Source organism: Sciurus vulgaris (genome assembly GCF_902686455.1).
Source record: "Sciurus vulgaris genome assembly, chromosome: 17".
Lineage (NCBI taxonomy): Eukaryota > Metazoa > Chordata > Mammalia > Rodentia > Sciuridae > Sciurus > Sciurus vulgaris.
In genome coordinates, this window is record NC_136478.1 from 53,822,207 (window position 1) to 53,847,299 (window position 25,093).

General features: G+C 44.2%; 1 protein-coding gene across 4 annotated transcripts in view; it reads right to left on the reverse strand.

Moving 5' to 3' along the window:
- ZNF180 (zinc finger protein 180) overlaps positions 1–23,073 on the reverse strand; it is a 44,350-nt gene extending 21,277 nt beyond the window's left edge. Inside the window, exons 1-5 of one of the 4 annotated variants that reach the window (XR_013760460.1) lie at positions 22,783–23,047; positions 20,379–20,459; positions 12,564–12,638; positions 8,765–8,891; positions 5,784–7,634 (exon numbers count right to left, since the gene is read on the reverse strand). Coding sequence is in view for 2 of the 4 variants with exons in the window: in XM_079119012.1 (XP_078975138.1) it covers positions 7,580–7,659; positions 8,765–8,891; positions 12,564–12,638; positions 20,379–20,429 (333 nt within the window). In the remaining 2 variants the exon portion in view is untranslated. Of the gene's footprint in view, positions 1–5,783; positions 7,660–8,764; positions 8,892–12,563; positions 12,639–20,378; positions 20,465–22,782 lie in introns of those variants that run through there. The other 3 variants (XM_079119012.1, XR_013760459.1, XM_079119011.1) reach the window with 3 other exon arrangements.
- Positions 23,074–25,093: the final 2,020 nt, after the last annotated feature.

The following is a 25,093-nucleotide window of genomic DNA, read 5'->3' on the forward strand; positions in this document are numbered from 1 at the left end:
TCTTGGGCATACCTAAACAGATTAAAACAGATAACGGCCCTGGATATACAGCAAAAACCCTCTAAAAATTTTGTGAAAAATTACAAATTCAACATGTCACCGGAATTCCTTATAATCCTCAAGGCCAAGGAATGGTTGAGAGAGCACATCTCTCTCTTAAAACTACTATTGATAAAATAAAAAAGGGGGAATGGTACCCAATCAAGGGTTTTTCCCGTAATATACTCAATCATGTTTTACTCATTCTCAATTTTTTAAAAATGGATGATCATGGGAAATCTGCCGCTGATCGTTTCTGGCACCCGGAATCTCAAAAACATTTTGCCATGGTAAAATGGAAAGATCCGTTGGATGGTTCATAGCATGGTCCAGACTTAATCTGGGGTCGAGGTTCAGTCTGCATCTTCTCTCAAAAAGCTGATGCAGCCAGATGGCTGCCAGAGCGCCTTGTACGCCAAGTTAATGAAGTTACCTCCTCCAGGGATAAAAATCATTCCTGAGAGTCTTTTCCTTCCACAGGAATGAACAAAACATTGCTTCTCTGGATGATGGCTGCCTGTTCACTGCTCTCCTACAGCCATGCAGGGTTTGAGGACCCTGCTAAGGCTCGTGAGTATTTACTGGAGCTCAAAAACAAACCATGTAAGTGTGAGGGAGGATTTATAATGAGTACTGATGAGGCAAGTCACAAGCCGTCATACATCGGTAATCTCCCGAAACAACACATAGAGATAGATTGTGGCAGTCACATCGCATTTTGGACAACACACACACTGTGGTACTGTATCGAAAAACCACAGATTATTCCCTCAGTTAATGGCAAGTATGCACCTTGTTCATGCACGACCTTTCACACTTCCTTCCATAGCTCTTGTTATTCCTCAGCTCAGACCTGTTCTTCAGGGAACAAAACCTATTTTACTACTACCTTAATAAAGTCCCATCCAGGATCAACTGGAGGGGACTGGTCTAATAATCCTGGAAAATTAAGTGTTGCCTCATGTCCTGCAGACCTAGTGGGGAAAACAGTTTGCTGGTCTACTACGGCACCCCTACATGTGTCTGATGGAGGAGGCCCCCAAGATTCTAATAGAGCCAAGCAAGTCCATGAAAAAATTCAACGGATGTACGAGGAACTGCATCCCAGTCTGTTATATCACCCACTAGCATTACCCAACCACAGACCTTCTGAGCTAGACCCTGCCACATATGATATCCTTGAGGCCACTCACGCCTTGCTTAATCGGTCCAACTCTCCCTTGACTGTAGATTGTTGGCTTTGCCTTCAGCAAGGATATCCTGTTCCACTAGCTATCCCAATTGATTATAGAAATAACTCTGCTACCAACCTCATAGTGATAAGTTATAAGACTATGACCAATCGATGCATCTTGGTCCAGTTTTGCTGGTAGAAATTGCTTACCGACTCCACCATTTCTAGTACAGCCATTCATGTACTCCAATACTACTTGCTTCTTTTCACCTGGCTATAATTACACCTGGGATTTAGACGTAGGGACTATAACCTTTAGTGGTTGTTCTAAGACATTCAATCTTTCACAGCCATTGTGCCCCCCTAATGGCACTGTGTTCGTTTGTGGAGGTAATAAGGCTTTTACTCAACTGCCTATTAACTGGACTGGACTATGTGTCTTAGCTGCCTTACTCCCAGATGTAGACATTATTCCAGGAGATGAGCCTGTCCCTATACCAACAATTGACTACATTACAGGGTGACCTAAACGCACTGTCACTTTCATTCCTCTACTTGCAGGACTTGGAATAACTACAGCAGTGGCCTCAGGTACTGCTGGTTTGGGGGTCTCTCTTAATCAATATACTAAATTATCCAGACAATTGATTTCTGATGTACAGATACTCTCAAGCACCATACAAGATCTTCAAGATCAGGTAGATTCCTTGGCAGAAGTGGTCCTACAAAATAGAAGAGGTTTAGACCTTCTAACTGCCAAACAGGGAGGCATTTGTTTGGCTTTGCAAGAGAAGTGCTGCTTCTATGCCAACAAGTCAGGAATCGTTAAGGACAAGATCAAACAGCTGCAAGAAGACCTAGATAAACACCGACGAGCACTGGCTGATAATCCACTATGGACCGGATTCAGTGGACTCCTTCCCTATCTCCTTCCCTTCTTAGGTCCCCTCCTTTGCTTGCTGCTAGTCATATCTATAGGTCCTTTGATATTCAACAAGATTATGGCTTTCATCAAAGCTCAAATTGAGGCTATACAGGCAAAACCTATTCAGGTTCATTGCCATCGGCTGGAGATGATGGATTGTGATGGTGCAACATTTGATCAATATTAGATCGCAATAGACCATCACCCCTGTGCGCTGAACTGGTCAGCCAATGACGGGTAAGATTCGTGGGAGCGCATACCAACCTAAGACAGGAAATGAGGGCAAGAGCCTCATTATCCAATGACGGGTAAGGATGCTGCTCTGGCACGGACAACCTAAGACAGGTGCAGTTCCCGAGCGATTGTCACTCCAGCCCTATAAAATAAAAAAGGGGGACCTGTCCGGAGCCGGCAGGTCACGCGCCCTGCCTTGCCTCAAGGTCACGTGCCTTGGCTCATGGTCACGCCCCCTGCCGTGCCTCATGCTGAGCTAAGATGGCGCCTGCCGGATGCTGGCGGGGCGTGCCATTACCTGTTTACACACCTGTCAGACTATACCAGGTGCATCACACTAGATTGCGTGGTGCTTCATGATTGGACAACTACACTTCCTTTATTGGAGTTCTGGCGCGAGACTAGTCTTGCCTTCGCGCGCTTTACTCTGATTGGTTTCTGTACTTTATATTAACTGTGTTTATTCCTCTAATAAACGAGACACTTGATCAGGCTTTTGTCTTGTCTCCATTTCTCGTGTCTCTTGTCTCTTTCAATCCCAGCACCCCCCTCCAGGTACCCGTTGATGTCCTGCGGGCCGGGGCAGTTCAGAAATTGACATCCATAGGGTTTCACACTGCCACAAAGTGTCTTGCAAGAGTAGTATGTTCTTTGTCCTCTCAGAAAGCAAGTTGTTGTGAAGAATGTGAACCAAATGCAGACCCAGAAGAAAAGCTTATAGCCAAAGGACTCATCTCCCTGCTTCCTAGGCAGTTTTATTTTTTTTACACATATTTTGTTTGTGCAGTACAGTTAGAGATAATTCCTAGGCAGTTTCAAATTCGGTTTTGATTTACTCTTTGAAAAACTAGTTCTAGAAGAAGATTTCTTAACATCCAGGTATTAAAAACATTTGTCACCTTTATTTCTAATTGTACCCAGCAAAGTGAAAGAAAAGAAATCTGGCCTGTAAAATATGTACAGAGTTTCAATATTTCTTATCCAAATTGCTTGGGACCTGAAGTACTTCGAATTTCAGATTTTAGAATATTTGCACATGCATAATGAGGAGTCTTGGGAATGGGACCCAAGTCCAAACATGAAATTCATTTGTTTCATATATACCTCACAATTTCACAATTTACACTTTCCAATTTAGGTAATTTTATGCAGTATCTTAAAGTATGCCTGTATTTTTACTGTAACTTGTCACATAAGGTCAGGTGTGGGATTTTCCACTTGTTGCATTATGTTGGCACTCAAAATGTTTTGAATTTTGGAGCATTTGGGATTTCAGATTTTCAGATTGGGGTGCTCAGTCTGTGTGTATGATTAAAATCAAGTTATTGAATACCCTTTCTTAGCCCTAAACTTTAAGCTAAGAAGTTTAACTACATATTTTTGATATGCTGACACTTCTCTTTATTTTTGATTGGTCATTTTGGAATTCTCACACCTTTCTTGCAAAGGGAAATTATTGAGCAAATGACAGAAATTATTCTAACATTTTTGTTTAATTAGTAAATCTATTTTACTTCAAGCACTTGGCAACCATAAATCACCACCAAAGAACTGATACATTTATGACACAAACATGACACATATTCAACCTTGCCAGGTAGCCAGCACATGCGCGCGCACACACACACACACACACACTCACTCACACACTCATTTCAAAATGCTTTTATGATCTTAAAAATTTCACTTCATTGATGAAATATTTTCATTTACTTAAGAAATTTCTTTGGAATAAATCACTTCCAAAACTTGAAATCTTCAGGGTCTAATTTTATCCTCTCTGGCTTTATATTAATTAATACAAGTAAGATTCAACAGGCCCAGTGAAAATTTTATTGGTGCTATACTTAGCACCAATTCTGGTTTTATCTATAATTTGGGGGAAGGCTCTTTAGGTTCCCCTGTTAAACTAAGGTTTTCCATAACTTCATGCCTCTCCAACAGTCAATGAAGGAACTAAGAGTCAATTCTCCTGGGATGGGAGCAAGTTTTCCTGCCCTCAACAACTGTCCCCCGAGACCTTCTGTCACTGTCAGGTTTGGTAAATTCTCTAGCTTATTCCTCAAAGAAAGAGTTCCTTAGGGTCATTTCATGGGGACAGAATTTTACTAATTACCCCCACGAGATGTCACTTTAGGTTTTCCTTCTTTTCTTCAGAGAATTCACATCTTTTCTCTGCTGTCAGTTCATCTCTTCACTTGTTTTGTTATTATCTAAGAACAGCGGCTTCAGGCACATGGTAATTTACAGAATTAGAACTCATGATTTAGGGACAAGGGTCATAAAGGTATGTGAACCAAATCTTAAAAACTGAAGAGAACCTACAAAATTTGTTTTACTAAAAAACATTCTTGCAAGCTAAATTTAGGTGAAGGGCACTTCGCTAGAGCACACACACACACACACACACACACACACACACACACACACACACTGAGAGGACACTTATATTAGTAACACATTCCAGAGAAAAGAAATTCCATCAAACAAGGAGAGGAAAAACCCCCTTGGAAACAGTGCTCCTTTATACTGCTTTGAATATATGAAAATAAGTTCTGTACTGCCCATGTGTTCTCAACTGCTCATACAGACCCTTTCTGGTCCAAATCCTAGTTACCCATTATTCCCAAGGAATTAATTTCAACAAAGAATATTCCTGGGAATCCAACCCCTAAGGAGCAGTCTGTTCATGCTAAGAGAAATGGGAATATCAGAACCCTGAGATAACCCTGCTATCTGGTTGTTCCATCTTTCCTAAATGGTCAAACAAGATGGGAATTTTTGTGCTTTATGTTGTTTTGACAAAGTTTTGCTCATTATATCATGTATTGTAGCATACAATAAACACCATACATTCCCAAAAAACAAAGAAGACCTGGCATTAACCAAAATATGAATTAAATACACCCATAATCCCTTTCAATTCTGATCTATACGCAAACATCATAACGGTTCTAGAAATGAAAATTTCTATATTCTGGTCCTGTGTTTTCCATTTCATATCATGGCCAATTTCCTAATGTTTACAAATCTTCACTTGTAAGAAAGTGCCATACAAAACAGATTCCAAACTATCTAACAGGGAACTCAAGTAGCAGAATGATACTCTGGAAAACTGTTATCCAGCCTAAGTTTTACAACCTACAGTACTCTTTCAGTCTTTCCTGCAATAAGCATAGTGTTAGCATTTCATTTACTCTTGGGGGGAAAGAGGTCTAGCTCTCTGGTTTTCTCTCAGATTCAGGTCTCAGTGCTAACTGCAAGGAAAAGGATATATATTACATCTGCAGGATGTTCATAAGGGCCAAGTCTGACATTGCTCATGAAATTGTTAAAATATGTAGGTCATAGCTTTCCCCCTTTCTTCAAAATGCACTTCCAGATATACCATAAAAAAGGGTTAAACTAAAAGGTTTTCCACATGCATAAGTTTTATACTAGTTCTTCCCACCACTTACTTAAAATAAATTAAAAACAAAATAAAAGCAAAAGCAATAAATTCTGGATAAAAGTTTCCAAACTAGTTATATTCATAGGATTTCTCTTCATTATGAGTTGCCTGATGCCTAATAAGTTTAGAGCTGTTAATGAAAGCTTTCCCACACTGATTACATGTAAAGGGTTTCTCTCCAGTGTGAGTTCTTTGATGTACAATAAGTCGTGCACTCAAACTGAATGTTTTTCCACACTGATTACATTCATAAGGTTTCTCTCCAGTATGAGTTCTCTGGTGTTGAGTAAGGCATGAACTCTGCCTGAAGGATTTCCCACACTGATTGCATTCATAGGGCTTTTCTCCAGTATGAGTTCTCTGATGTACAACAAGAACATAACTCTGGCTGAAGGATTTCCCACACTGATTACATTCGTAGGGTTTTTCCCCGGTATGAGTTCTCTGATGCATGACAAGGTGAGAACTGCGGTTGAAAGATTTTCCACACTCATTACATTCATAGGGTTTCTCTCCAGTGTGAGTTCTTTGATGTGCCACCAGCTGAGAGCTCCAGCTGAAAGATTTCCCACACTGATTACATTCAAAGGGTTTTTCTCCGGTGTGAGTTCTCTGATGTGCAACAAGTTTATAACTTTGACTAAAGGATTTCCCACATTGGTTGCATTCATAAGGTTTTTCTCCAGTGTGAATTCTTTGATGTGCAATAAGTTTATAACTCTGAATAAATGATTTCCCACATTGACTGCACTCATAGGGCTTCTCTCCTGTATGAGTTCGTTGATGTGCAATAAGTTTGTAGCTCTGCCTGAATGATTTCCCACACTGGCTGCATTCATAAGGCTTCTCTCCAGTATGAGTTCTCTGGTGCACCACAAGCACGTAGCTCTGGCTAAAGGATTTCCCACACTGATGACATCTATAAGGTTTCTCTCCAGTGTGAGTTCTCTGGTGGGAAACAAGGTGTGAGCTCCGGCTGAAGGATTTTCCACATTCGCTACATTCATAAGGTTTCTCCCCTGTGTGAGTTCTTTGATGTGCAACAAGATGTGAGCTCCAGCTGAAGGATTTCCCACACTGATTACATTCAAAAGGTTTTTCTTCAGAATTATATCTCCTGTTCTGAGAGGGGGATGAATTCTGAGAAGTTTTACTACATTTAAACTGACTCTCTTCAACAGGAGTTTTCTGTTGTTCATGAAAGGGTATATCATGGTTCAAAACTTGTCCACATTCCTTAAAATCAAAGGTTTTACCACCTGCGTGAATTTTTTCATGTATATTTAGGGGTGCACCATGGCTAAGAGGTTGAATAGTGTCACTAAATTCATAGGACTTATCTCTTTTTTGAGTTCTTGTAAACTGAATAAGGTGAATGCTCTGAGGGAGTTTTCCACATTCATTATTTTCACATAGTTTCTCGCTGTTGTTAATCTTCTGGTGACTGTTTATAACAGAGTTATGATGGGATTTTTTAATATGTGACAAATGTTTATGAAAATGGTTTCTTATGGGTATCACTGGGAGTGAAAGAAGGCTGGAATTTAGATCACTCTTCTCAAGTTCATCACTTTTACAGACTCTCTCATGAATACTAGCTTTCCTTTGAGTGACTGCCACTTCCTGAAAAAGTCTCTCTTGCTTTTCCTGTTGCTTTTCCAACTGGTCCTTACAATCATGAACTTCTTCACATGAAGATAGCCAAGGATCATCTCTTGTCAACCTTTCTATCTTTACTCCAGGGGATGGTTCTATATCAAAAATGCTCTGTTTTGAAGTTGATTCTCTTCTTCCAAGTGCAGTTGCCAAGTCTGGAAGAAAGCAAAGTAAGACATCCTAGACAAAAATGTTAGAGCTGGAATAGTGGAATAAAGCTGATAAGAAAAATATGAAAAAAAAAAAAAAGGATTTGTTTTCAGCTATAGACCTAAAACCTGGGTTGAGAAAGCAAAAGGATGGAAATAAGCAGTAAGTACAGAATTACCACAGTCCAAAAGTAAAATAGGGCATTCAAATGGAACTATTTTTACCTTAGTTTTGTCTGGATAAGCAAGACTTTGAATGCCAAGTAGGTGCCAATTCCAAAATAAGATCACCTATGCAGAATCTACAGAATCTCAACCTCACCTTGCAATCCTCAGGAGCGTAACAGGAGGGTATTCCTACAGTCAGTTGTGCTAGGCACATATTCACCAAAACAGGTTAGAAGCTACATTTCTAGAAATTTCTGGAGGCACAAAACTTGCTAGCGTAGTCTATATTAACAATACATGAGTAAACTACATTTATGAATGCAGAAAAAGGAATGAGGCACTATGGTCCCAGTTCCCTAAATATCTTATAGACTAATATGGCTCATGGATTCCTGTGATTCCAACCAAGAGAGAATGGAGGTTTGCTCAGAGGCAGAAGTCTTAGTGGCTATTGTGTAATACAATGGTGAGTATACCTAGAAAGAGAGGTCTTATGTACAGTCCACCAGGAGGGTGGGGGAAATGTGGCATCTCCTGCAGGGATTTTTCAAACCTTCTACGCCTATAATGGCCTCTATGTGTCTGGATCTCAAAAGGACATATGCTTCTGGAAGTTCTTTTTATACTCTTCTCCTTGCTCCAACTTGGAGATTGTGTCTGGCTTGAAAAATGGTTGGGGAGAGATATATAGAACTTTGGGTCTCCAGGCTTGGGACAAAAGAGAATCACTGCAGAATCTGGTTCCAGCCTTTGGTCTTTAGGAATCATGAAAACTAAATAAGTTCAAGCCCAAGAAACTATACTTTTTCTACCCTACAAATAAAATTTAATCTTCATTGGAAATAATGAGCACAGACACAACCTATGCATGGACAAAATCATTCTGGCTGCTGAACCCCACACCTCTTAACAAGGATGTGAGTACATTTAAATAGACACAGCTTCATTAAGGGAGATTATATACATACCCCAAGACACCAGGTTCCTGTGGTTCTCCAGGATCACACTTCTGTCTGGGATCCCCTGGGTAGGGTTCCAAGTACCCTGCTCCTCATGAGTAAAGTCCACGGTTACAATTTTGAAGTTCACTTCTTCCTAAAACAGGACACATATTCCTGCTCAGCTGGGTATCATTTCCTTTCAATGTTCATGGAGAAGGAAATGTTTGACAGATGTTAGTAGGAAAATCTGATAATCTGGCAGTTGTCCTGAAATCATCAGTGTCCACAGGATTATGATCAAGCTGTACAGGGGCCTTTGGGTTTTGGATGCTGGATCTAATTTTGCAACCCCAAAAAGGAATGCCAGATAAAAATCAAGATAAACTACTCTCTCTCCACCTTAAAAACCAATGTTGATTCCTACTTAAGAAATCCTTCCAAATCCCCCAAAAAACTAATAGGAGTGGGAATTACTTTTTTCTGTCTAAGGCCAGATAGTAAATATTTTAGGCTCTGTAGGTCATACAGTTTCTATCATCACAAGTATTCAACTCTGCTGTAGTGAGAAAGCAGTTACAGAAAGTAAATACACAAATGAGTGTAACTATATCATAATAAAACTTTATTTACAACAACAGGCAGTGGGCCAGATCTGCCCACAGATTGGACTTTGCTAATGCCTGGGACAGAGGATGAAATATTAGCCTTAATGAGAAGCAATATGTATAGGTTTAAAAGCACTGAATTCAGAAGAGACTTAGGTTTTCTCACCTAAATATATATCTGAACTAGAATTCTAAATTCTCAGGTTTTACTGGATTTTTATCAATTCATATATATCTAAACACAGAAATACACACCTATGTATGTGAATACATACATATATATGTATATATACATATTTTTATATATATTTTACACACACACACACATACACACACACACACACACACACACACACACACACATTTTTGTCATTTCACAGTTTTGTTTTGTTTTGTTTTGTTTTGTTTTTTTTTTTTTTGAGTCAGGGGGAAGGTACCAGGGGCACTTAACCACTGAGTCACATCCCCAGCCCTTTTTTTATATTTTATGGGAACAGGGTCTCCCTAAGTTGCTTAGGGCCTCACTAAGTTGATGAGGCTGGCTTTGAACTTGTAATCCTCCTGCCTCAGCCTCCCGAGACACTGGGATTACAGGTGTGCACCACTGCACTCAGCCCTTCACAATCTCTTTCAATGGTGATTTATTCCATCTCTATTAGGCATAATTACACCCAACTCATTGGTTCACTAAGAAAATAAATTGTGATGCTATATGAAAAGCCATAAGCACAGTATGTTAAACAAACAGCAAAAGCTTGCAGTTACATCATGATTACTAGGTCTGAAAACTCTGAAAGATTAAAAGATAGCAATGTAACCTTTTATCATGAGCCCTTTGTCTTCAGGCAACCCTTTAATTTCTAGAGGGCAGAAATTTTAGTTAGGAGAAAGTCGCCGTCATTACTGTCATATAAATGGGATTTCTTAGACTGCCTCTTCTAAGCAGGAAAAAGCCTGTTTCCAAGACTACTAGGCAGGAATTTTGATCCAAAAAACTGCTGAGGGTGACCTGTCCTTACTCAAAAATAGCAACTACCTAGGAAGCTGAATGTCTTTTGCCACTAATCACTCAGTGTTCTTAAGCTGTGGTTCATGAATAGGACACACAGTCCTGAATCCCACAAAACTGCATGCAAAACACTGCTGTATAAGCATCTTTCTAAGTCAGGAACCATAAATATCACCAATATTGATCTTTAAGTTCCTGTTTTTCAATCAATAATCAATCATGCTTCCTTTTATTAAACACTCCCCTTTGCACTTGAGAGTAGGTACCATTTATATCAAAGTTCTCAAGTATTAAATAAATAAAAGTAAACTAAGTTAGTGCCCCTCACTCTACCTACCAGCTATACATTCTCAAAGGTCCATAGACTTCTATCACTAAGACCCCCCACACTTTCTCTTCATTTGCAAAATGAACATTTGTGTCACTAGGCTATGATCCATGAGGGTGGGAAGAAAGTATTTACAGTTGGCAAATGTAATTCCAGGGCTTAAAAATAGTGTTAATGTACAGTATTTAACATATTATATTTAATGTACTAAATTGTTTCAATAAATGAACCAATGATATAAAAGATTTTCTAATATATCAAAATAACTGGCCCAAATTCTGATTTAAGTCCTTGCTTCTCACCTGAAATCCCACAGGTATACCACATACCCATCTGCTTAAGTCCTTCAGGAGTGAATATGGCTTTTCTAGACTTCCACTCCACTTAATTCTTGTTTCGCCTGCCCAAACTTCCTGTTCACACTTCTCCAACTCTTCAACTGTGCCCTCAGAATTCATCCTCTACAACAATGGACTCCTGCAGTTGCAATCTCTTCACCAACCATTCCCCAGCCAGCCCCTCCTCCAGAGGCCTCAAAAGCTGATGGTCCTGCTCCCAGGGATGCCAGCACTAAGGGGAGGGTGTGACTCCTGGTTACAGTGGAGCCATGCCATTCACCTTGCTCCCTGGAGCTTTGTCCTACCAACCTCCTGAGCCCCACCAGGTGTGGAGTCATGGTGTGTTGACAGGTCACCTTTAAATCTCACTAAGCTCCTGTGAGAAAACAGTAAGCAGCACCATTTTTCATATGATGATCAAGAAAGTTAAGAGAAAAGCACATCTATGCCTAAGGCTGGCGGCTGGGATGCAACCTCAAGCTGGTATGACACAGGGACTGTCACATCAGTCATCGTTCACATGGCCAGCCCAGCTCTCTGATCCTGGAGCTGCTTTTCAGCAGCCCTCCCTCCTCCTGACACACCGACCTCGAGACTTTTCCAACACATCCTACAGCCATGCTGCAACATCAGACTGCTGCCCTTTACTGGCTGGATTTCTTCCTTCACTCTCTTATCTGATGATCTGGGGCCGATTCCTCTACTGAAATGTCTACTATGGCAACCTGCCAGTCCTCGTTTTTTTCCTTTCCACCCAGGGCCTTTTATATTTTCCATCTTAATTATTCCCTTTAGAGTCATTTTAATCTTTCTACTTGATATATTTTAAAAATTATTTTTCAAATATTCCCTTGACCTACGTAGCTTCCACTGAATGGTCCACTGAATTTCGTTACGAAATAAATGAATCTGAATGTCAATCTCCTATCTACAGAAAGGTTAAAAAATACCAGAGGAAAAGACCACAAAAGCAGCTGGCTAGAGTGTCATAAATTAATAGTCGCTGCCTCTGTATAATCCTTTCAGATTGAGCAGCAACTCTATTATACCTACAAGGGCCCCGTTTTCTGTCGTAATCCGAAGTTACTATTTTGAGACTTGGCCACACTTGTGGAACATCTCTCCACTCCAACTCCCACCCCAATGCTCACCTGATCTCTCACAGAGAGACCCCCCAACCTCCTTCTTCCTGTATAAATCCTTCTCCCTATACTGGGCCAATTTACTCTGATTTACCAAATGTGTTTCTCTAGCACTCATCAAAGACTTTGCATTACAGTTTATCTCTGTCTCCTGATTGTTAAATTTTTTTCCCCACTGTATCCACTTAGGTAGAGCCAAATATTTTCAATCCTTAAAAAATAAACAGAAAACAGCTCCTCAAATCTCAAATATCTGTGCGGCTCTTACTCTTTCATAACCCCATTTCTCGGAAAGGATGCCCACTTCCTTTCTGCCCACTTCCCAGCCTGCTTCAGTTTGGCTTCTACCACCAACATGTGACCTGTGTTTCTCGGTGTAAACAAAGAGGCCCTGTCTACCTCACCTGGGATGGGATGGTCAGTGACCCAGCATCTTCTCCCTCGACCTTGATGATAATCTCTTGAGGAAGGAGAGAGTCCTAAGAAGTCAAAACGAATGAGAAAAAGGAGAACCGTCAGGGAACTAAGTCACAGGTTAGAGCTCCCACTGTGAGTCACTAGGACTTGACGTACCCCTACGACCTTCTGCTCCCTCCCGTGGGTAACCTCAAGCTAACCATATGGAGAGAAGGGGACACCTGGAGGAACACTGGGACCCCAGTGGGCATGAGATCCCTGTGGGTCTTCCAGACTAGCCTTGCTGTCAGTTAAAAGGAGTAGATGTGACCCCAGGTACTATTCAGAACAAAAGAACTGCCCAGCTGAGCCCTGCCTGAATTACTGCATCATGAAATTATAAACAAGTAAAATGGACTACAGCATATATTTGTGTGTGTGTGTGTGTATGTGTGTGTGTGTGTCTTCAAAACAGTAAAAACAGTAGCCTCAACAGGAAAATGTAAAAAGGAAATCATGAAAGCATGCTTGCAGTTCAACCAAGGAGAAGTAAAATTATCTGGGGGGGAAAAAAAAAATATATATATATATACACACACACACACACAAATATATTGCTTATATAGATAGATACAGTTTGTTTTATATATATGTATACACACACATTTTACACGTTTAAATATATCAATATCTTTTAATCTACTTGTAAGTATCCTTGGGAAATAACAGAAAGCACATCCAGATGTAGTACAAGAAAGCTCACTGAGGTTACATTATCATAGCAAAAATGGGAGAGAATTAAAAATTCATTAGTAAGTGGCTAAATAAATCATACTCATCCAGAAAACCAAATACTATTTAGTAGCCCAAGAGAAAAACAGACTCGCATGCAATAAATGACAGAAAGATGTCTATAATACACCATTGAGTGAAAAGTTAACAATTAATATAATAGAATTGATAAATAGAATTTCATAAAGATAAACAGAATTTCATAAGACATAAATATGCTACTCTTTGAGTACTCATTTTTAACGTTAGTACCTGCCCAGTCAATATACAGAGGTGTTTTGGATGTGGAGAAATCCCTTCCTGTCTTTATGCACATTAATGCTAACTACTTTCACTTCATTCCCCCTGCAATAATGAAATTATTTCTGGATAAAAAATTTCATTATTGCAGTGGGGAAATTTCTTGAGCAATTATCAAAAAAAAAAAAAAAAAAAAAAATCCTCCAAAGCATTAAAAGCAGCTATTTGGGCTGGGGTTGTGGCTCAGTGGTGGAGTGCCTGCCTGGCACACAGGTACTGGGTTCCATCCTCAGCACCGCATATGAATAAATTAATTAAATAAAGGTATTGTGTCCATCAACAACTAAAAAAAAAAAGCAGCTTTACTTTGAGGGGTTATTCAGAGAAGGGTCACTGTGTGTTTCAATCTGCATCCATGTTGTTCAATAGCATTTATTCTTTCATCAAATAGCCAGAAACCAGGAAAAGTGTTTCTCTCTTGAAAAACCACCTGGAAACAAGATCATTCCTCTGCAGCTTCCTGAAGTCTCCCTCTACAGGGTACAACAAGACCTGTTGCATGGCAGTCCATCACGTTTATTTTCTTCTCAAATCTTCTGACGCTGAAAACAAGTGCTATTGATTCTTGACACTCGGTTATTTAGAAGACTGAATCAGAAACTGAAAGGAAATAAACTTGTATTTTCCCAGAGGTGTGGTGATTATTCCCCCTTGTGCTAGTCAGCTTTTCAGCGTCTGTGACCAAAATATCTGACAAGAAAAACTTAAAGGAGGAAGCTGTTTTGGGCGCATGGTTTCAGAGGTTCAGCCCACAGTCAGCTCGTTCCATGGCTCCGAGTCTGAGGTGAGGCAGGGCTTCGTGGTGGAAGCAGAGGATGGAGGGTACTGCTCACCCATGACAGCCGGGAAGCAAAGGGGGAAGGAGCCACATGGCAGGTGCATCTCTGGGGCCACCACCAGTGCCCGCCTCCTCCAGCCTCGCCCCACCTGCCCAGTCACCACCCAGCCAGCCCATTCAAACTAGGCGGGATCGGTTAGGTTTCGGCTCTCCTAATCTAATCATCTCACCTCTGAATACTCCTGCATCAGCACGGGAGCTTTGGGGGTAACACCTCATACCCACCCAACCCAGAGAAAATTCCACAACCACAGTGGGGGGGATGATTCAAAATGCCTAGTATTAATGTGTCGAGGCAGGAAAGATTTCTCCAAATCTAAACACACCGGGTCTGTTTCCTGGGCAGTCCTGAGGCTAATGCTGAGGATCCAAAGAGCAGGAGCCACTGCCATACCAAGAAGGCCCAGTGCACAGGGAGCGGAGTCAGCCACTTGCATCACCACAAGCACAGGCAGGCACAATGGCCGAACTGCTTCAAATCATTACGTGGGCGCATCAGAATGGCCCGAGACACCAAGAGCAAAAACAAACACAAATCATGATGCTGAAAGAACAAAAACCACAGATGACGGAGGAGAGCCACAGGCTCTAACCCTAAACTGCTAACGTTCTGTTCCTATCCTATGGAAACGGCCTCCTTAGAAATCAATGTTCCTAATGAGCAACACCATCAAATTCGTCTTTTCTTGCTACAGAAGTGGCTGAAGTTGAATTCTAACTCTTCTATGGCCACAAATTAAATAATTCTGCCTGGGAAATGAGAAAAGTTACTCAAAGAAAGAAAAAATTATAAACACTAGCTTGTATTTTAAATTATTAAATACTCTTTCAGTTAATTGTGAGAGACAAAGAGAGAGAGAGAGAGTGTGTGAGTGAGTGTGTGAGTGTGTGTGTGTGTGTGTGTGTGTGTGTAGCAACAGTTAAGAAAGCAACTGAGGAACTTAATGTAATGTTTTCCACTTGGCAGGTACTTGGCAAGAACAAAGTTCCTTCACATCATTTATTCTTCCACCTTTATTTTTATCCAATTCATCCTCCAGAGCAGCTTCCCAAGAGCTGAGACCTGTCTGTCCTGTTTATCCTGGTTTCAATGTGCTTAAATCAGTAGTAGGTGCAAAAACTGTGCACGTAAATGTGTTGACTGTAGATTGGCTACCGAGAAAAAGGACGTGGAATGCTAACGGAGCCTTCGCATTTGTCCCCAAGGTCCCTGAAGGTACCAAATCACTGCTAAGTTCAAGTCCCTCCTCTGGCTAGAGGAAACCTCTGGCGCCCTTTCTCCTTGGAAAATTCAACACGTCAGCCTCCAGAACCTGCTCATAAGCAACTCAGTGCTCAAAACCAGCTTATCACTTAAGTGTGTGTGTGTGTGTGCGTGCACACCTACTTTTCCCTTAGGTTCTGTCCACTTTGGATTACTGAGTGTTTTAGGAATGCCTCCCACATTTACATCCCAGCTTCTACAAAATCATCCAAACTTTTCCACAAAATCATCCAAACTTTTCTGAATGAGTGACAAGTCTATTTTGCCAATGCAAAAATTAATGGTAAAAAAGTTTAGTAAACTCATTTAGATCTGCTGACAACAAACCCCTTCCTCTTCTCTCCCACATCAAACTCTGACTTCACAGAAGCCCCAGATCAGACGCCACCTTCCCCACGAAGTGTTCCCCGACAGCACAAAGCCTCAGCTCTTCTTCCCCTAGGATTCACCTGTTTTTATTGGACCTTGTCTGTACCAGTGAAGCTGCCCTGCCCCCTTATTCCATCTTTGTATAGCTCTCCCCTGGAACATCAATTCTATACTAAAAAGAACTGAGTATTTTTGAGGAGCACAAAAAAAGTTTTCTGAGTTCTTGATAGGACTAAAGATGAGCACAGAGCTGGGGACATACAAGTGGAATGCAAAGCCTCAGCCCCACTTACTGCTGCTTTGTTCAAGTCACTCTTTGTGTCATAAAGGAGCACTTTTTCTCTGTATAGTTTATGGAAAGGGAACAGAAACAAGACTGCTGACTTCCACAGAGAACAGTTGTGGGCAGAAAATAAGAAGTGTTCCCTCTGTGACAAGGGGGTGGGGAGAGCATTATGACCCAAAGCAGAGGAAGAGAGACAAGCAGAGCCATCAAGGGGAGACTGTCCACTTCCCAGTGGGTCACGGGTGGAATCAGACCTGTGGTCATTTGCTACATGCTCACTCATAACTAAGGATGACCAAATTCACCCCTCCTGACTTGAGGAGTTCTTGCTGCAGTAAGTTTCCAATCAAATCACAGAACTACACTGACCCCAGGTCCCAGGGTGTGCTGGAGGAGCCCTGGTACCTGCGAGGTGTAGAACAACGGCCATCACACACCTACACCTGGCCCTCACATTTTAGCTCAAGTGATCTGACATCTGCAGAGCCGTGTGCAGGGAGGCCCTGAAGTTTCTTAATCCCTCATTCTAGAAACCATTTCTCCCCAAAACTACAAAGCTGACATTCCCCTACTTGATTTTCTTAGAAATCCTCCTGACCAGAGGGCCCTCTAACTCTCCTTCCAGCTCACACCACCACCCACACAGCAGAGAACAGCCAGTCCACCACAGCCAGCCCAACCTGCTCGCCTCAGTGCTGAGCCTGACGGTGGTGGGGCGAGGCTCTACCACCTTGGCAGGAATTTGGTCTCAGTCCCCAAAGGCAGAAAGGGTTCAGGGTGGCTCAATGCCTTCTCTGGCCCGGCTACTTGCAGCTGTATAAGCCTCTGAATCTTCTTGGCTAATATCCCGATACCCAGGCCATTCCTTCCCCACTGATTACTGGACTTCCGCACTTGATTCAGAGCTCCTGGTTTCTCTGCTGCCAGGGAGCTGTGAATACCCACGGAGTCCACGTCAAGTGCCCTGCATCTCTGATAAGCGTAAACATTAACGAGGCAACGTTCAGAGTTGCAGCAAGTAGTCCCTAAGGTGGCCCTCAGTGATCCCTGCCTACACCCACTGTGGTCCTCGACCACATGGGAGGGCCTATGTGACCAAGAGAATGCAGAGGAGGTGACTGGTCAATTCTGAGACCAGATGATAGATGACGCTGTGGCTTCCAACTTGATTGGGTGCCATTATGTTCTGCCTCTGTCTCTTTCTCATCATTTGGAAAGAAATCAGCTGCTGTGGGCTGAGCAGCCCTGGAGAGACCTATGGGGGGTGGGATTGAGCCTCTTGCCACCAGCTCTTTGTGAGTTTGCGAGTGCACTGGCCCACCCCATGTGCCCTCAGAAGGCAACAGTCCCGCCAGCGACTTGGCTGCAACTTTTTCAGGGATCCTGAGCTCCTGAACCCCAGCTAAGCCACTGCGGACTCCTGGCCCTCGAAACTGTGTGATAAACAAGCATGGTTGTTCTAAGCTGTGAAGGTGTGGGCTATGTAAGCATCGCTAACTAATGCAAGAAGGAGGGTGACTTTTCCTGAAGTCTCAGAAAATATAAGCAGCACACTCTCGCTGTAAGAACAGTCATGCAGCACAGAGCTGTCTGTGACGTCCTTCCTCCACCACTTCACACAGGGCCTTACACTGGTTAGACAAGTAATAAATACAGTGATGAAAGTAATATTATAATGAACATCCTATTAATTCAGCGTCTAACACAGACAAAAGGCAAAAGGACCAGTGAGAGTCCCAGAAAACATCCCAAATCACTAGTTTAAAAATGGAATGCCAATGGTCACATCAAAACTCATTTCACAGGTAGTTCTGAAAAAGATGCCAATTTCTTTCTTTCTTTTTTTTTGGGGGGGGGGGGCAGCGGGGGCGGGTACTGGTTGCTTTACTACTGCGCTACATCCCCAAGTCCTTTTTATTTTTATTTTGAGACAGGGTATCACTAAGTTGCTGAGGCTGGCCTCAAATATGCAATCCTGCCTTAGCCTCCTGAGTCGCTGGGATTACAAGAGTGTGTCACCACATCAGTAAATGTGAATGTCTACCTGCAGCTAACTCCCTCTGACACTCTTGCACATGCATACAAGGAAAAATGTTCACAGCAGAGCTACCTGTAACAGCCAAAGACTGTAAGTCGCTTTTAACAGCAGACCCATAAAGCCCGTGGTACATTTAAAAGTCCAACTCTGGGCTGCAAAGGCACACAGCAGTATTGGAATGTCACTGCTCCCAGGCCCTCACAGTGGACAGAAGGAATACATGTGTGCATCATCTGTGCACATACAGGCACGCATTCCCACGTCTATCTGGACTGAGAACAGAGGCACCCTGGTGCCAGTGCCCACTGGTCGTCACCAGTTCATTTAGCACGCTCCCCGTCCACATCCGCACCCCTGCTCGCATGTGAGACACCTGCTCTAGTTAACTGACAGGACAGGGCCCCCTGTGAGCACCTAACCTTCATTTCCCTGGCCATGTCCTGTCCCACACCGACCTCTCCCCCAGCATCCATAGCGGCTCAGTCACCTACACCAGGCCACTCTCTGTAAGGGGCCCTTCTCGCCCTATTTTGGCTTTGGCTCCCAGGCCAGGTGCTGCTCCTCATGGACTGACTCCTTGTAGCACCTGGACTTCAGACCGTCCCACTGCATGGATCCCCATCTGTGAGCTCTGATGACCCATGCAGGCCCCCAGCATGCAGGGAGGCTGCCCACTTGCTCACGTGCCCACCCACCTGCAGGCTGCACCAGCCTCCAACAGAAGTGCACGCCTCTGCTGGCTCTGCTCCAGCTCCCAGGCTGGACCACTCCTTACACAGACACTCACTCACTGCACGTGGGCTCCTCGGGCCCACAATGGAGCATCCCCTCTGTGGATGCCCTTCTGGTCTGCTCAGGCCCTGTCACCCCACAACTGCCCCTGTGGACACTGGCCTCAACCCATGCTGGCTCTGACCCCCCACTTTCAGGCCGTCACCTCACCCAGACCCCATCCTTATCCCCAGTGGGCTCTACACACCCTGGGCTGCCCTCTGCACAGCACCCCCTCACTCTTCCTAGGCTCCCGTCCCGTGGACGTCCCTCACACAGATGCCTGCCCTGATCAGGCTGTGACACCCATAGCAGGTGGCCTTTCTCAACTGCAGGGGCCTACCTAGCTCTGCCCCACTGAATGGCTTCAGGATTGAACTGCTCAGAAGGGGAAGGGTCAGTTCAAACTAAACATTTTTAAGAAACTAAATGTTTTCAAAGCATATCTGGTACAAGAAAATGCTTTAAATTATTCATCTTTCAAACGTAAATGCATTATAAAAAGTTATACAAAAAACACTGATAAATAACTTTAAAAAACACTTATAACTTACAGATAACCTTTGTTTACTGGTATATTTTTGGTCTTCTAATGTATTTTTCATATACACAACTATATCCCTTTTTCAAAAGGCAATGATTTTTTAAATTTTTGTAGTTGTAGATGGACAGCATGTCTTCATTTTATTTATTTTACACAGTGCCTCACTAGTAGTTCTACCACTGAGCTATAGCCCCAGTCCCCAAAAGGCAATGACTTCTAAACACTACTCACTTATAAATCATAGAACAACCTTTCCTACATCAGTTCCAAAGATCACAGCGTATTCCACTTCGTGGTATTACCATAATTCATTTAACTACTCTTAATATTCATCTATCCGTAATTCACTGCACACTGAGGATATTCCCAATTGCCATTCTCCAGCAAAGTTGTAATTACCTAACAAAGGGGATTTAGTACCCTAAGAGCTTTTGACTCAGGATGCCAGCCTCTTCCCAGAGTTGTCTTAGCTAAAGAGGTAAAGAACTGCCACAAAGAGACTCATAAAATGTTAGTTTGCAAAGCCCCTAAAATGTTGCAAGGAGTACCCAGAGGGTCAGCCTGTGGGACCTGAGGGGCAGCAAGCTCTGGAGCTCTGGGGGGAAGGGTGGCTCCACTCACCTGCGTGCAGGCCTTAAGGGGTCCCGGGGGCTTCTCATCCTGCCCTTCCATACTCTGCTCCAGGCACGGCAGGGTGCTGAACTGCATTGAAAGGAGAAGGCCTAAGCATCATGCAGAATGCCCACGCATGTCTGCTGGCACTGCCGTCCCCAACCCCTGGGTCAGCCACCAATCCCAGATGAATTCCCCACATCAACTATGCTCCTAGAGGTTTCCTCCCAAATACCTGTGCATGCACCAGGAATCCCTCGGGCCTTCTGCAGGCCAATCTAGCACCTCCACTTTCACCTATCCCGAAGCCCACCTCATGCCCAAACAGGTCTTCTGCTCACCACCCAAATCTGCAGCACCCATCAGTCCCTCCCCTCTTCCACTGGGTTCTGGCAACACCCACCACTCACAGAATCCCCTAGCACATACCCTCTGCCCCACCCCTACCCTGAATGGGCAATCTCAAACCAGGTTCTCTGTCTGGTATCAGAGCAGCAGGCTCTGATACCCCGTCCCAGAATCACTCCCACTGACAAAATGCATGAAGTTCGTGACACAGCTCCACCCCTCCCAGGAACTGATTCAGTAATGAACACTGATCCCACCCCTCCAGCAACCTGGCCTGTCCTTCCAGCAACTCTTTGAAGATGGCCTCCCATTCCTGTTCAAATGCCAGAGCATATGTTCAGAGCTCAGCTACAGCCAGGTCAGGGTCCCACCACTGTCCTACCAGAACTCAATTACCCAGATTCTCACCCCAACACCCTCTTGGGCCCTGAATTTGAAGCTCAGACCTGGTTCCTCTGCCAACTTGGATGTTGCTGGGTCAGAAACTGCAAGAGTCCGTGCAGGACTGGGAGCCTCTAGCAGAAGCCAGCACAAGCCAGCCACGGGCAGCTCTTCCCAGGCCAAATGTGCACCTCAGTAACCCAGCTGTCTTTGTACCAACTGCATGTCTTGGAGTCTGAGATTAGAGCGGCCCTGGCAAATCCCACATAATGCACCCCATCCCGTGCACACCACTTCACCTCTCCAGATTCTCACTCAAGGCCTCTACCCCAGCAGCCACTGCACAGTGGCCACCCGCCTAGGATCCTTGCTTCCATGGCACACCCCACATACACAGAGCAGGTTCTCTCCCAGACCCAGGCCCTTCACCAGTTTGGGGTGTTGTGGAGTCCATGTTCCTGAGCTGAGAATATGCATCCCATGCTCTATGTCTCAAAGTACCTGGGATACCTCAGGCACTCACAAGCCTCCCAGTAGGTCCTGGGGTCCTGGGGTCATCTGGCCCACTGCCTGGCTGCAGTCAAAACGTCTAAGCAGCTGCCTGAGCACAGCTCCACAATCAGTCCCAGACTTGGGCACTTGCCACTCTGGGGGTTCTCAAGTCCAAGCTGAAGATGCTGTCATGGGAACTGGATTCTTTCACCTCCTCCTGCCCAAACATGACAGCCTGAGTGTCATGCAGTCAGCCTCTTCTAGACCTAAATCTACAGTCTAGACTCAGTCCCTCTACCCACCTAGGCAGAGTGGCCCAAGCAAAAGTCCTGGCAACACCAACTCCATAATGATGCTAGTAGCATTCTGCTTCCTCCCAGAACAGCCATCCATTTGATGGCAGCTGCTGCAGCTCAGTCCTTCCTGGGTTGATTTTATATGGCCAACCCAGCATCTCCACCAGCTTGAATGCCCTAGAATTCTGCTCTGTCCTACACAGGTCCCAGGATCATCAGTCCAATTCCTGCTTCCCGTTAGACACCCGCAGCATGTGCAGAGAACATTCCCCTACAGTCTGCCTCTAGGCCCTGGTATTCTCAACCTGGAACTTTAATGCCTATCAGATTCCCCCTGAGGGCTCTGTGAATAACAATGTCTCTCCTGGGGCAACTCCAACAAAGTCTCTTCACCAAGCAAGGGTGTTCCCAAGCCTGTGAGAACAGTGTATGCCCAGGGTCTCAGAGCCACCTGCCTAGAATCTCACCTTGTTTCCTACCCAAAACCTGCTCAAGGGTGCAGGGACAGTGGAACAGCCCCTCCCTCCAGGAAACAGAATCTGCAATTTAGTACTTCATCAACCCGGACACCGTCAAGTCCTCCACTAAATAGGCATAGCATTGGAGGGACTGGTCTTCTCTGGATCTCCCCACTGTCCGTGCACATGCCCGATCTTCACCAACCTGGGCATCTGCAGGACCCAAATAAATACAGCACCTGATTAACCCGCGCATGCGCGCTGAGCCCAGTCGTAGCAGCCACAAAATCGCTATCAACCTCCGACCCGAACCTAAACCACCACCCGCTAGGAAGCCGGAACGCCCACCCACACTCACGACCTCTCCCAGTTTCCCGCCTAAGCCCTGCGCATGCGCGCACTGGACACCCAGCGCCGCCCCGCCCCCGCCCTACCGACCTGGGCGTCCTCAGGCCCGCAGCGCAGGTCTGGCCAGTCTCCGCCTCAGTGTCCCGCACCGGTCTGTAGCAGGTCGCACTCGGATTAAGTAGCCCCCTGCCAAAGTTCCGTGGCACGTCCGAGACGGGCTGAGCTAATCTGGGCCCCACCCCTCGTCAACATCCACAAGGCCGCTTGGAGTTAGCTTCGAGGGCTGCAGTGCGGGGCCATAGCCAAGCGTCCGCGCTTGGGACAATGGCTGCGCTTCTGGCCGAACCCGGAAGTGCACCCCCTGGCGAGCTGGAACTACAAGTCCCAGAAGCCTCGGCGGCGGGCGGGACCCGGCGGAACGGGAGCGCGGCCCCGGGGCTCACTGTTTGCACCGATTGCAACATGTGCCGGGCGCGGAGAGGACCGAGACTCGGAGACCGAGCCAGGGTGGCGACGTGCGGGGAGTGACCGACTTGGGGAAGTCCGGTGGACCCGGCTGAAACGCCCGGCGGAGTCGCCCATGCAGACGGCGTCAGCGGGGACCCCTCCTGGGCACCTACTGGAAGACAGTTACGACGTCCCATTTTACAGTCGAGGGGCTCCAAGAAGTCCAGGGCCTTTTGAGAATGAGATGTTTTTGTATTTGGTAAAATCAAAATCCTTTAACTGTATTTTAACTTGAGTTCTTTCTCTACCTGTAGACCGTAAGGATTTGTTTCCCCTTTCCTTCGCTCCCCACCCCTACTTTTCGCCTTCCCTCATCTCCGGGCTGTTTTCCAAGCCGTTTTCCTCATCTCTGATTAGCTTAAGAGGACTCCACCACAGGGCCCTTGCACATGTGGCTGTTTCTCTCAGAGAGCGGCTTGGTTCTGACTGGGGGTTTGCGGGGGAAGTCTTTTTCTCATGAAGCATTGCCTGACCAAATTTGCAAAAAATCCTTTCAGTCCCCGCATGCTCCCTGCCTTCTCACTCATTTGTATTATTATTTTTCCCTCCAGAGAACTTTTCACTATCTGACATGCTATACATTTCAGGTATCTATCTGGTCTTTTGTCTCCCCGCCTTCACCACTAGAATGTCAATTTTATGAGGAAAAAGATGGGGATCTGTTTTGATCATTGCTATATGCCCAGCTATTAAAAACCAAACAACAATAAAACAACAAGGAAAGATACCTGGCACGTAACAGATGATCAGTAAACATTTGTTGACTGAATAAAGGCTTCTGACTCTATGTTCCACACTGTGACATCCAACCAGCCTAGTTACCCTGTGAGGTCACTGTGATGCCCATTTCCAGCCCACCAGGGAAGAAGCTGAAAACTGGATTCCTGCTGTAAGAAAACATGGCATTTTATTTATTTACTAACTTATTTATTTATTTAGTTGTAGATGGGCACAATACCTTTATTTTACTCATTTGGTTTTCGCAGTGCTGAGGATCAAAGATCAAACCCAGTGCCTTACAGGTGCTAGGCAAGTGCTCTACCGCTGAGCCACAGCCTCAGCCCTTGAAAACGTGGTATTTTTTTTTTTCTTGCTTTTTAAAAATGCTTTTCAACGCATTCCTGTTATTTTTCTTCACTTAAATTCTGACATTTGGGCCGGGGTTGTAGCTCAGTGCACTCTAGCACTTGCCTAGCATGTGTGAGGCCCTGGGTTCCATCCTCAGCACCACATAAAAATAAATAAATAAATTCTGACATTTAACAACAAATTATGGCTATTTGAAGTGAATTCTCTTACACTCAAAGCTTCTTATTGTTTATTGTGGTTGATTATTTTATACATATATATATATATTCATATATATATTTGTTTTGTGTCTGGTTAACTAACTGGAATGTTTTTAATTCTTATAGAATTCCAGTTCTTTTCAAGTGGAACAACCCTCTGCAGGCAATAAGTTTGTCTTTATCTTTTCCTGACCAGTATTTCTACCTAGATATTCTCTTTAATGTTGGATTATGTTGGCCACTATTTTCAGAACAGTTTTAGTAAGAGTTGATTGTGTACTCCTTTAAACAGGCATGTTGCTAATGTTGGCAGTTCAATGTGACGTTGACTCTTGCCTTGAAGTCAGTAACTTTTGGTGTTGGCTTCGCAGCATTTGAACCAATTCCTGAGACAATTTATAAAGAGAAAAGGGTGGTTTGGGGTCCCGACTTCGGAGGTTTTATCCTATCAACTGGCTTTGGCTTCTTTGCTCTGGAGCCACAGCAGGGAGCCTGTTCACCTCAGGGCCCAGGAGGAGAAGGGACCAGATCCCATCATCCCCTTCGACGGCACATGCCCAATGCCCTACTAACTCTCCCAGGAGGGAGACACAGTGGCTCATGCC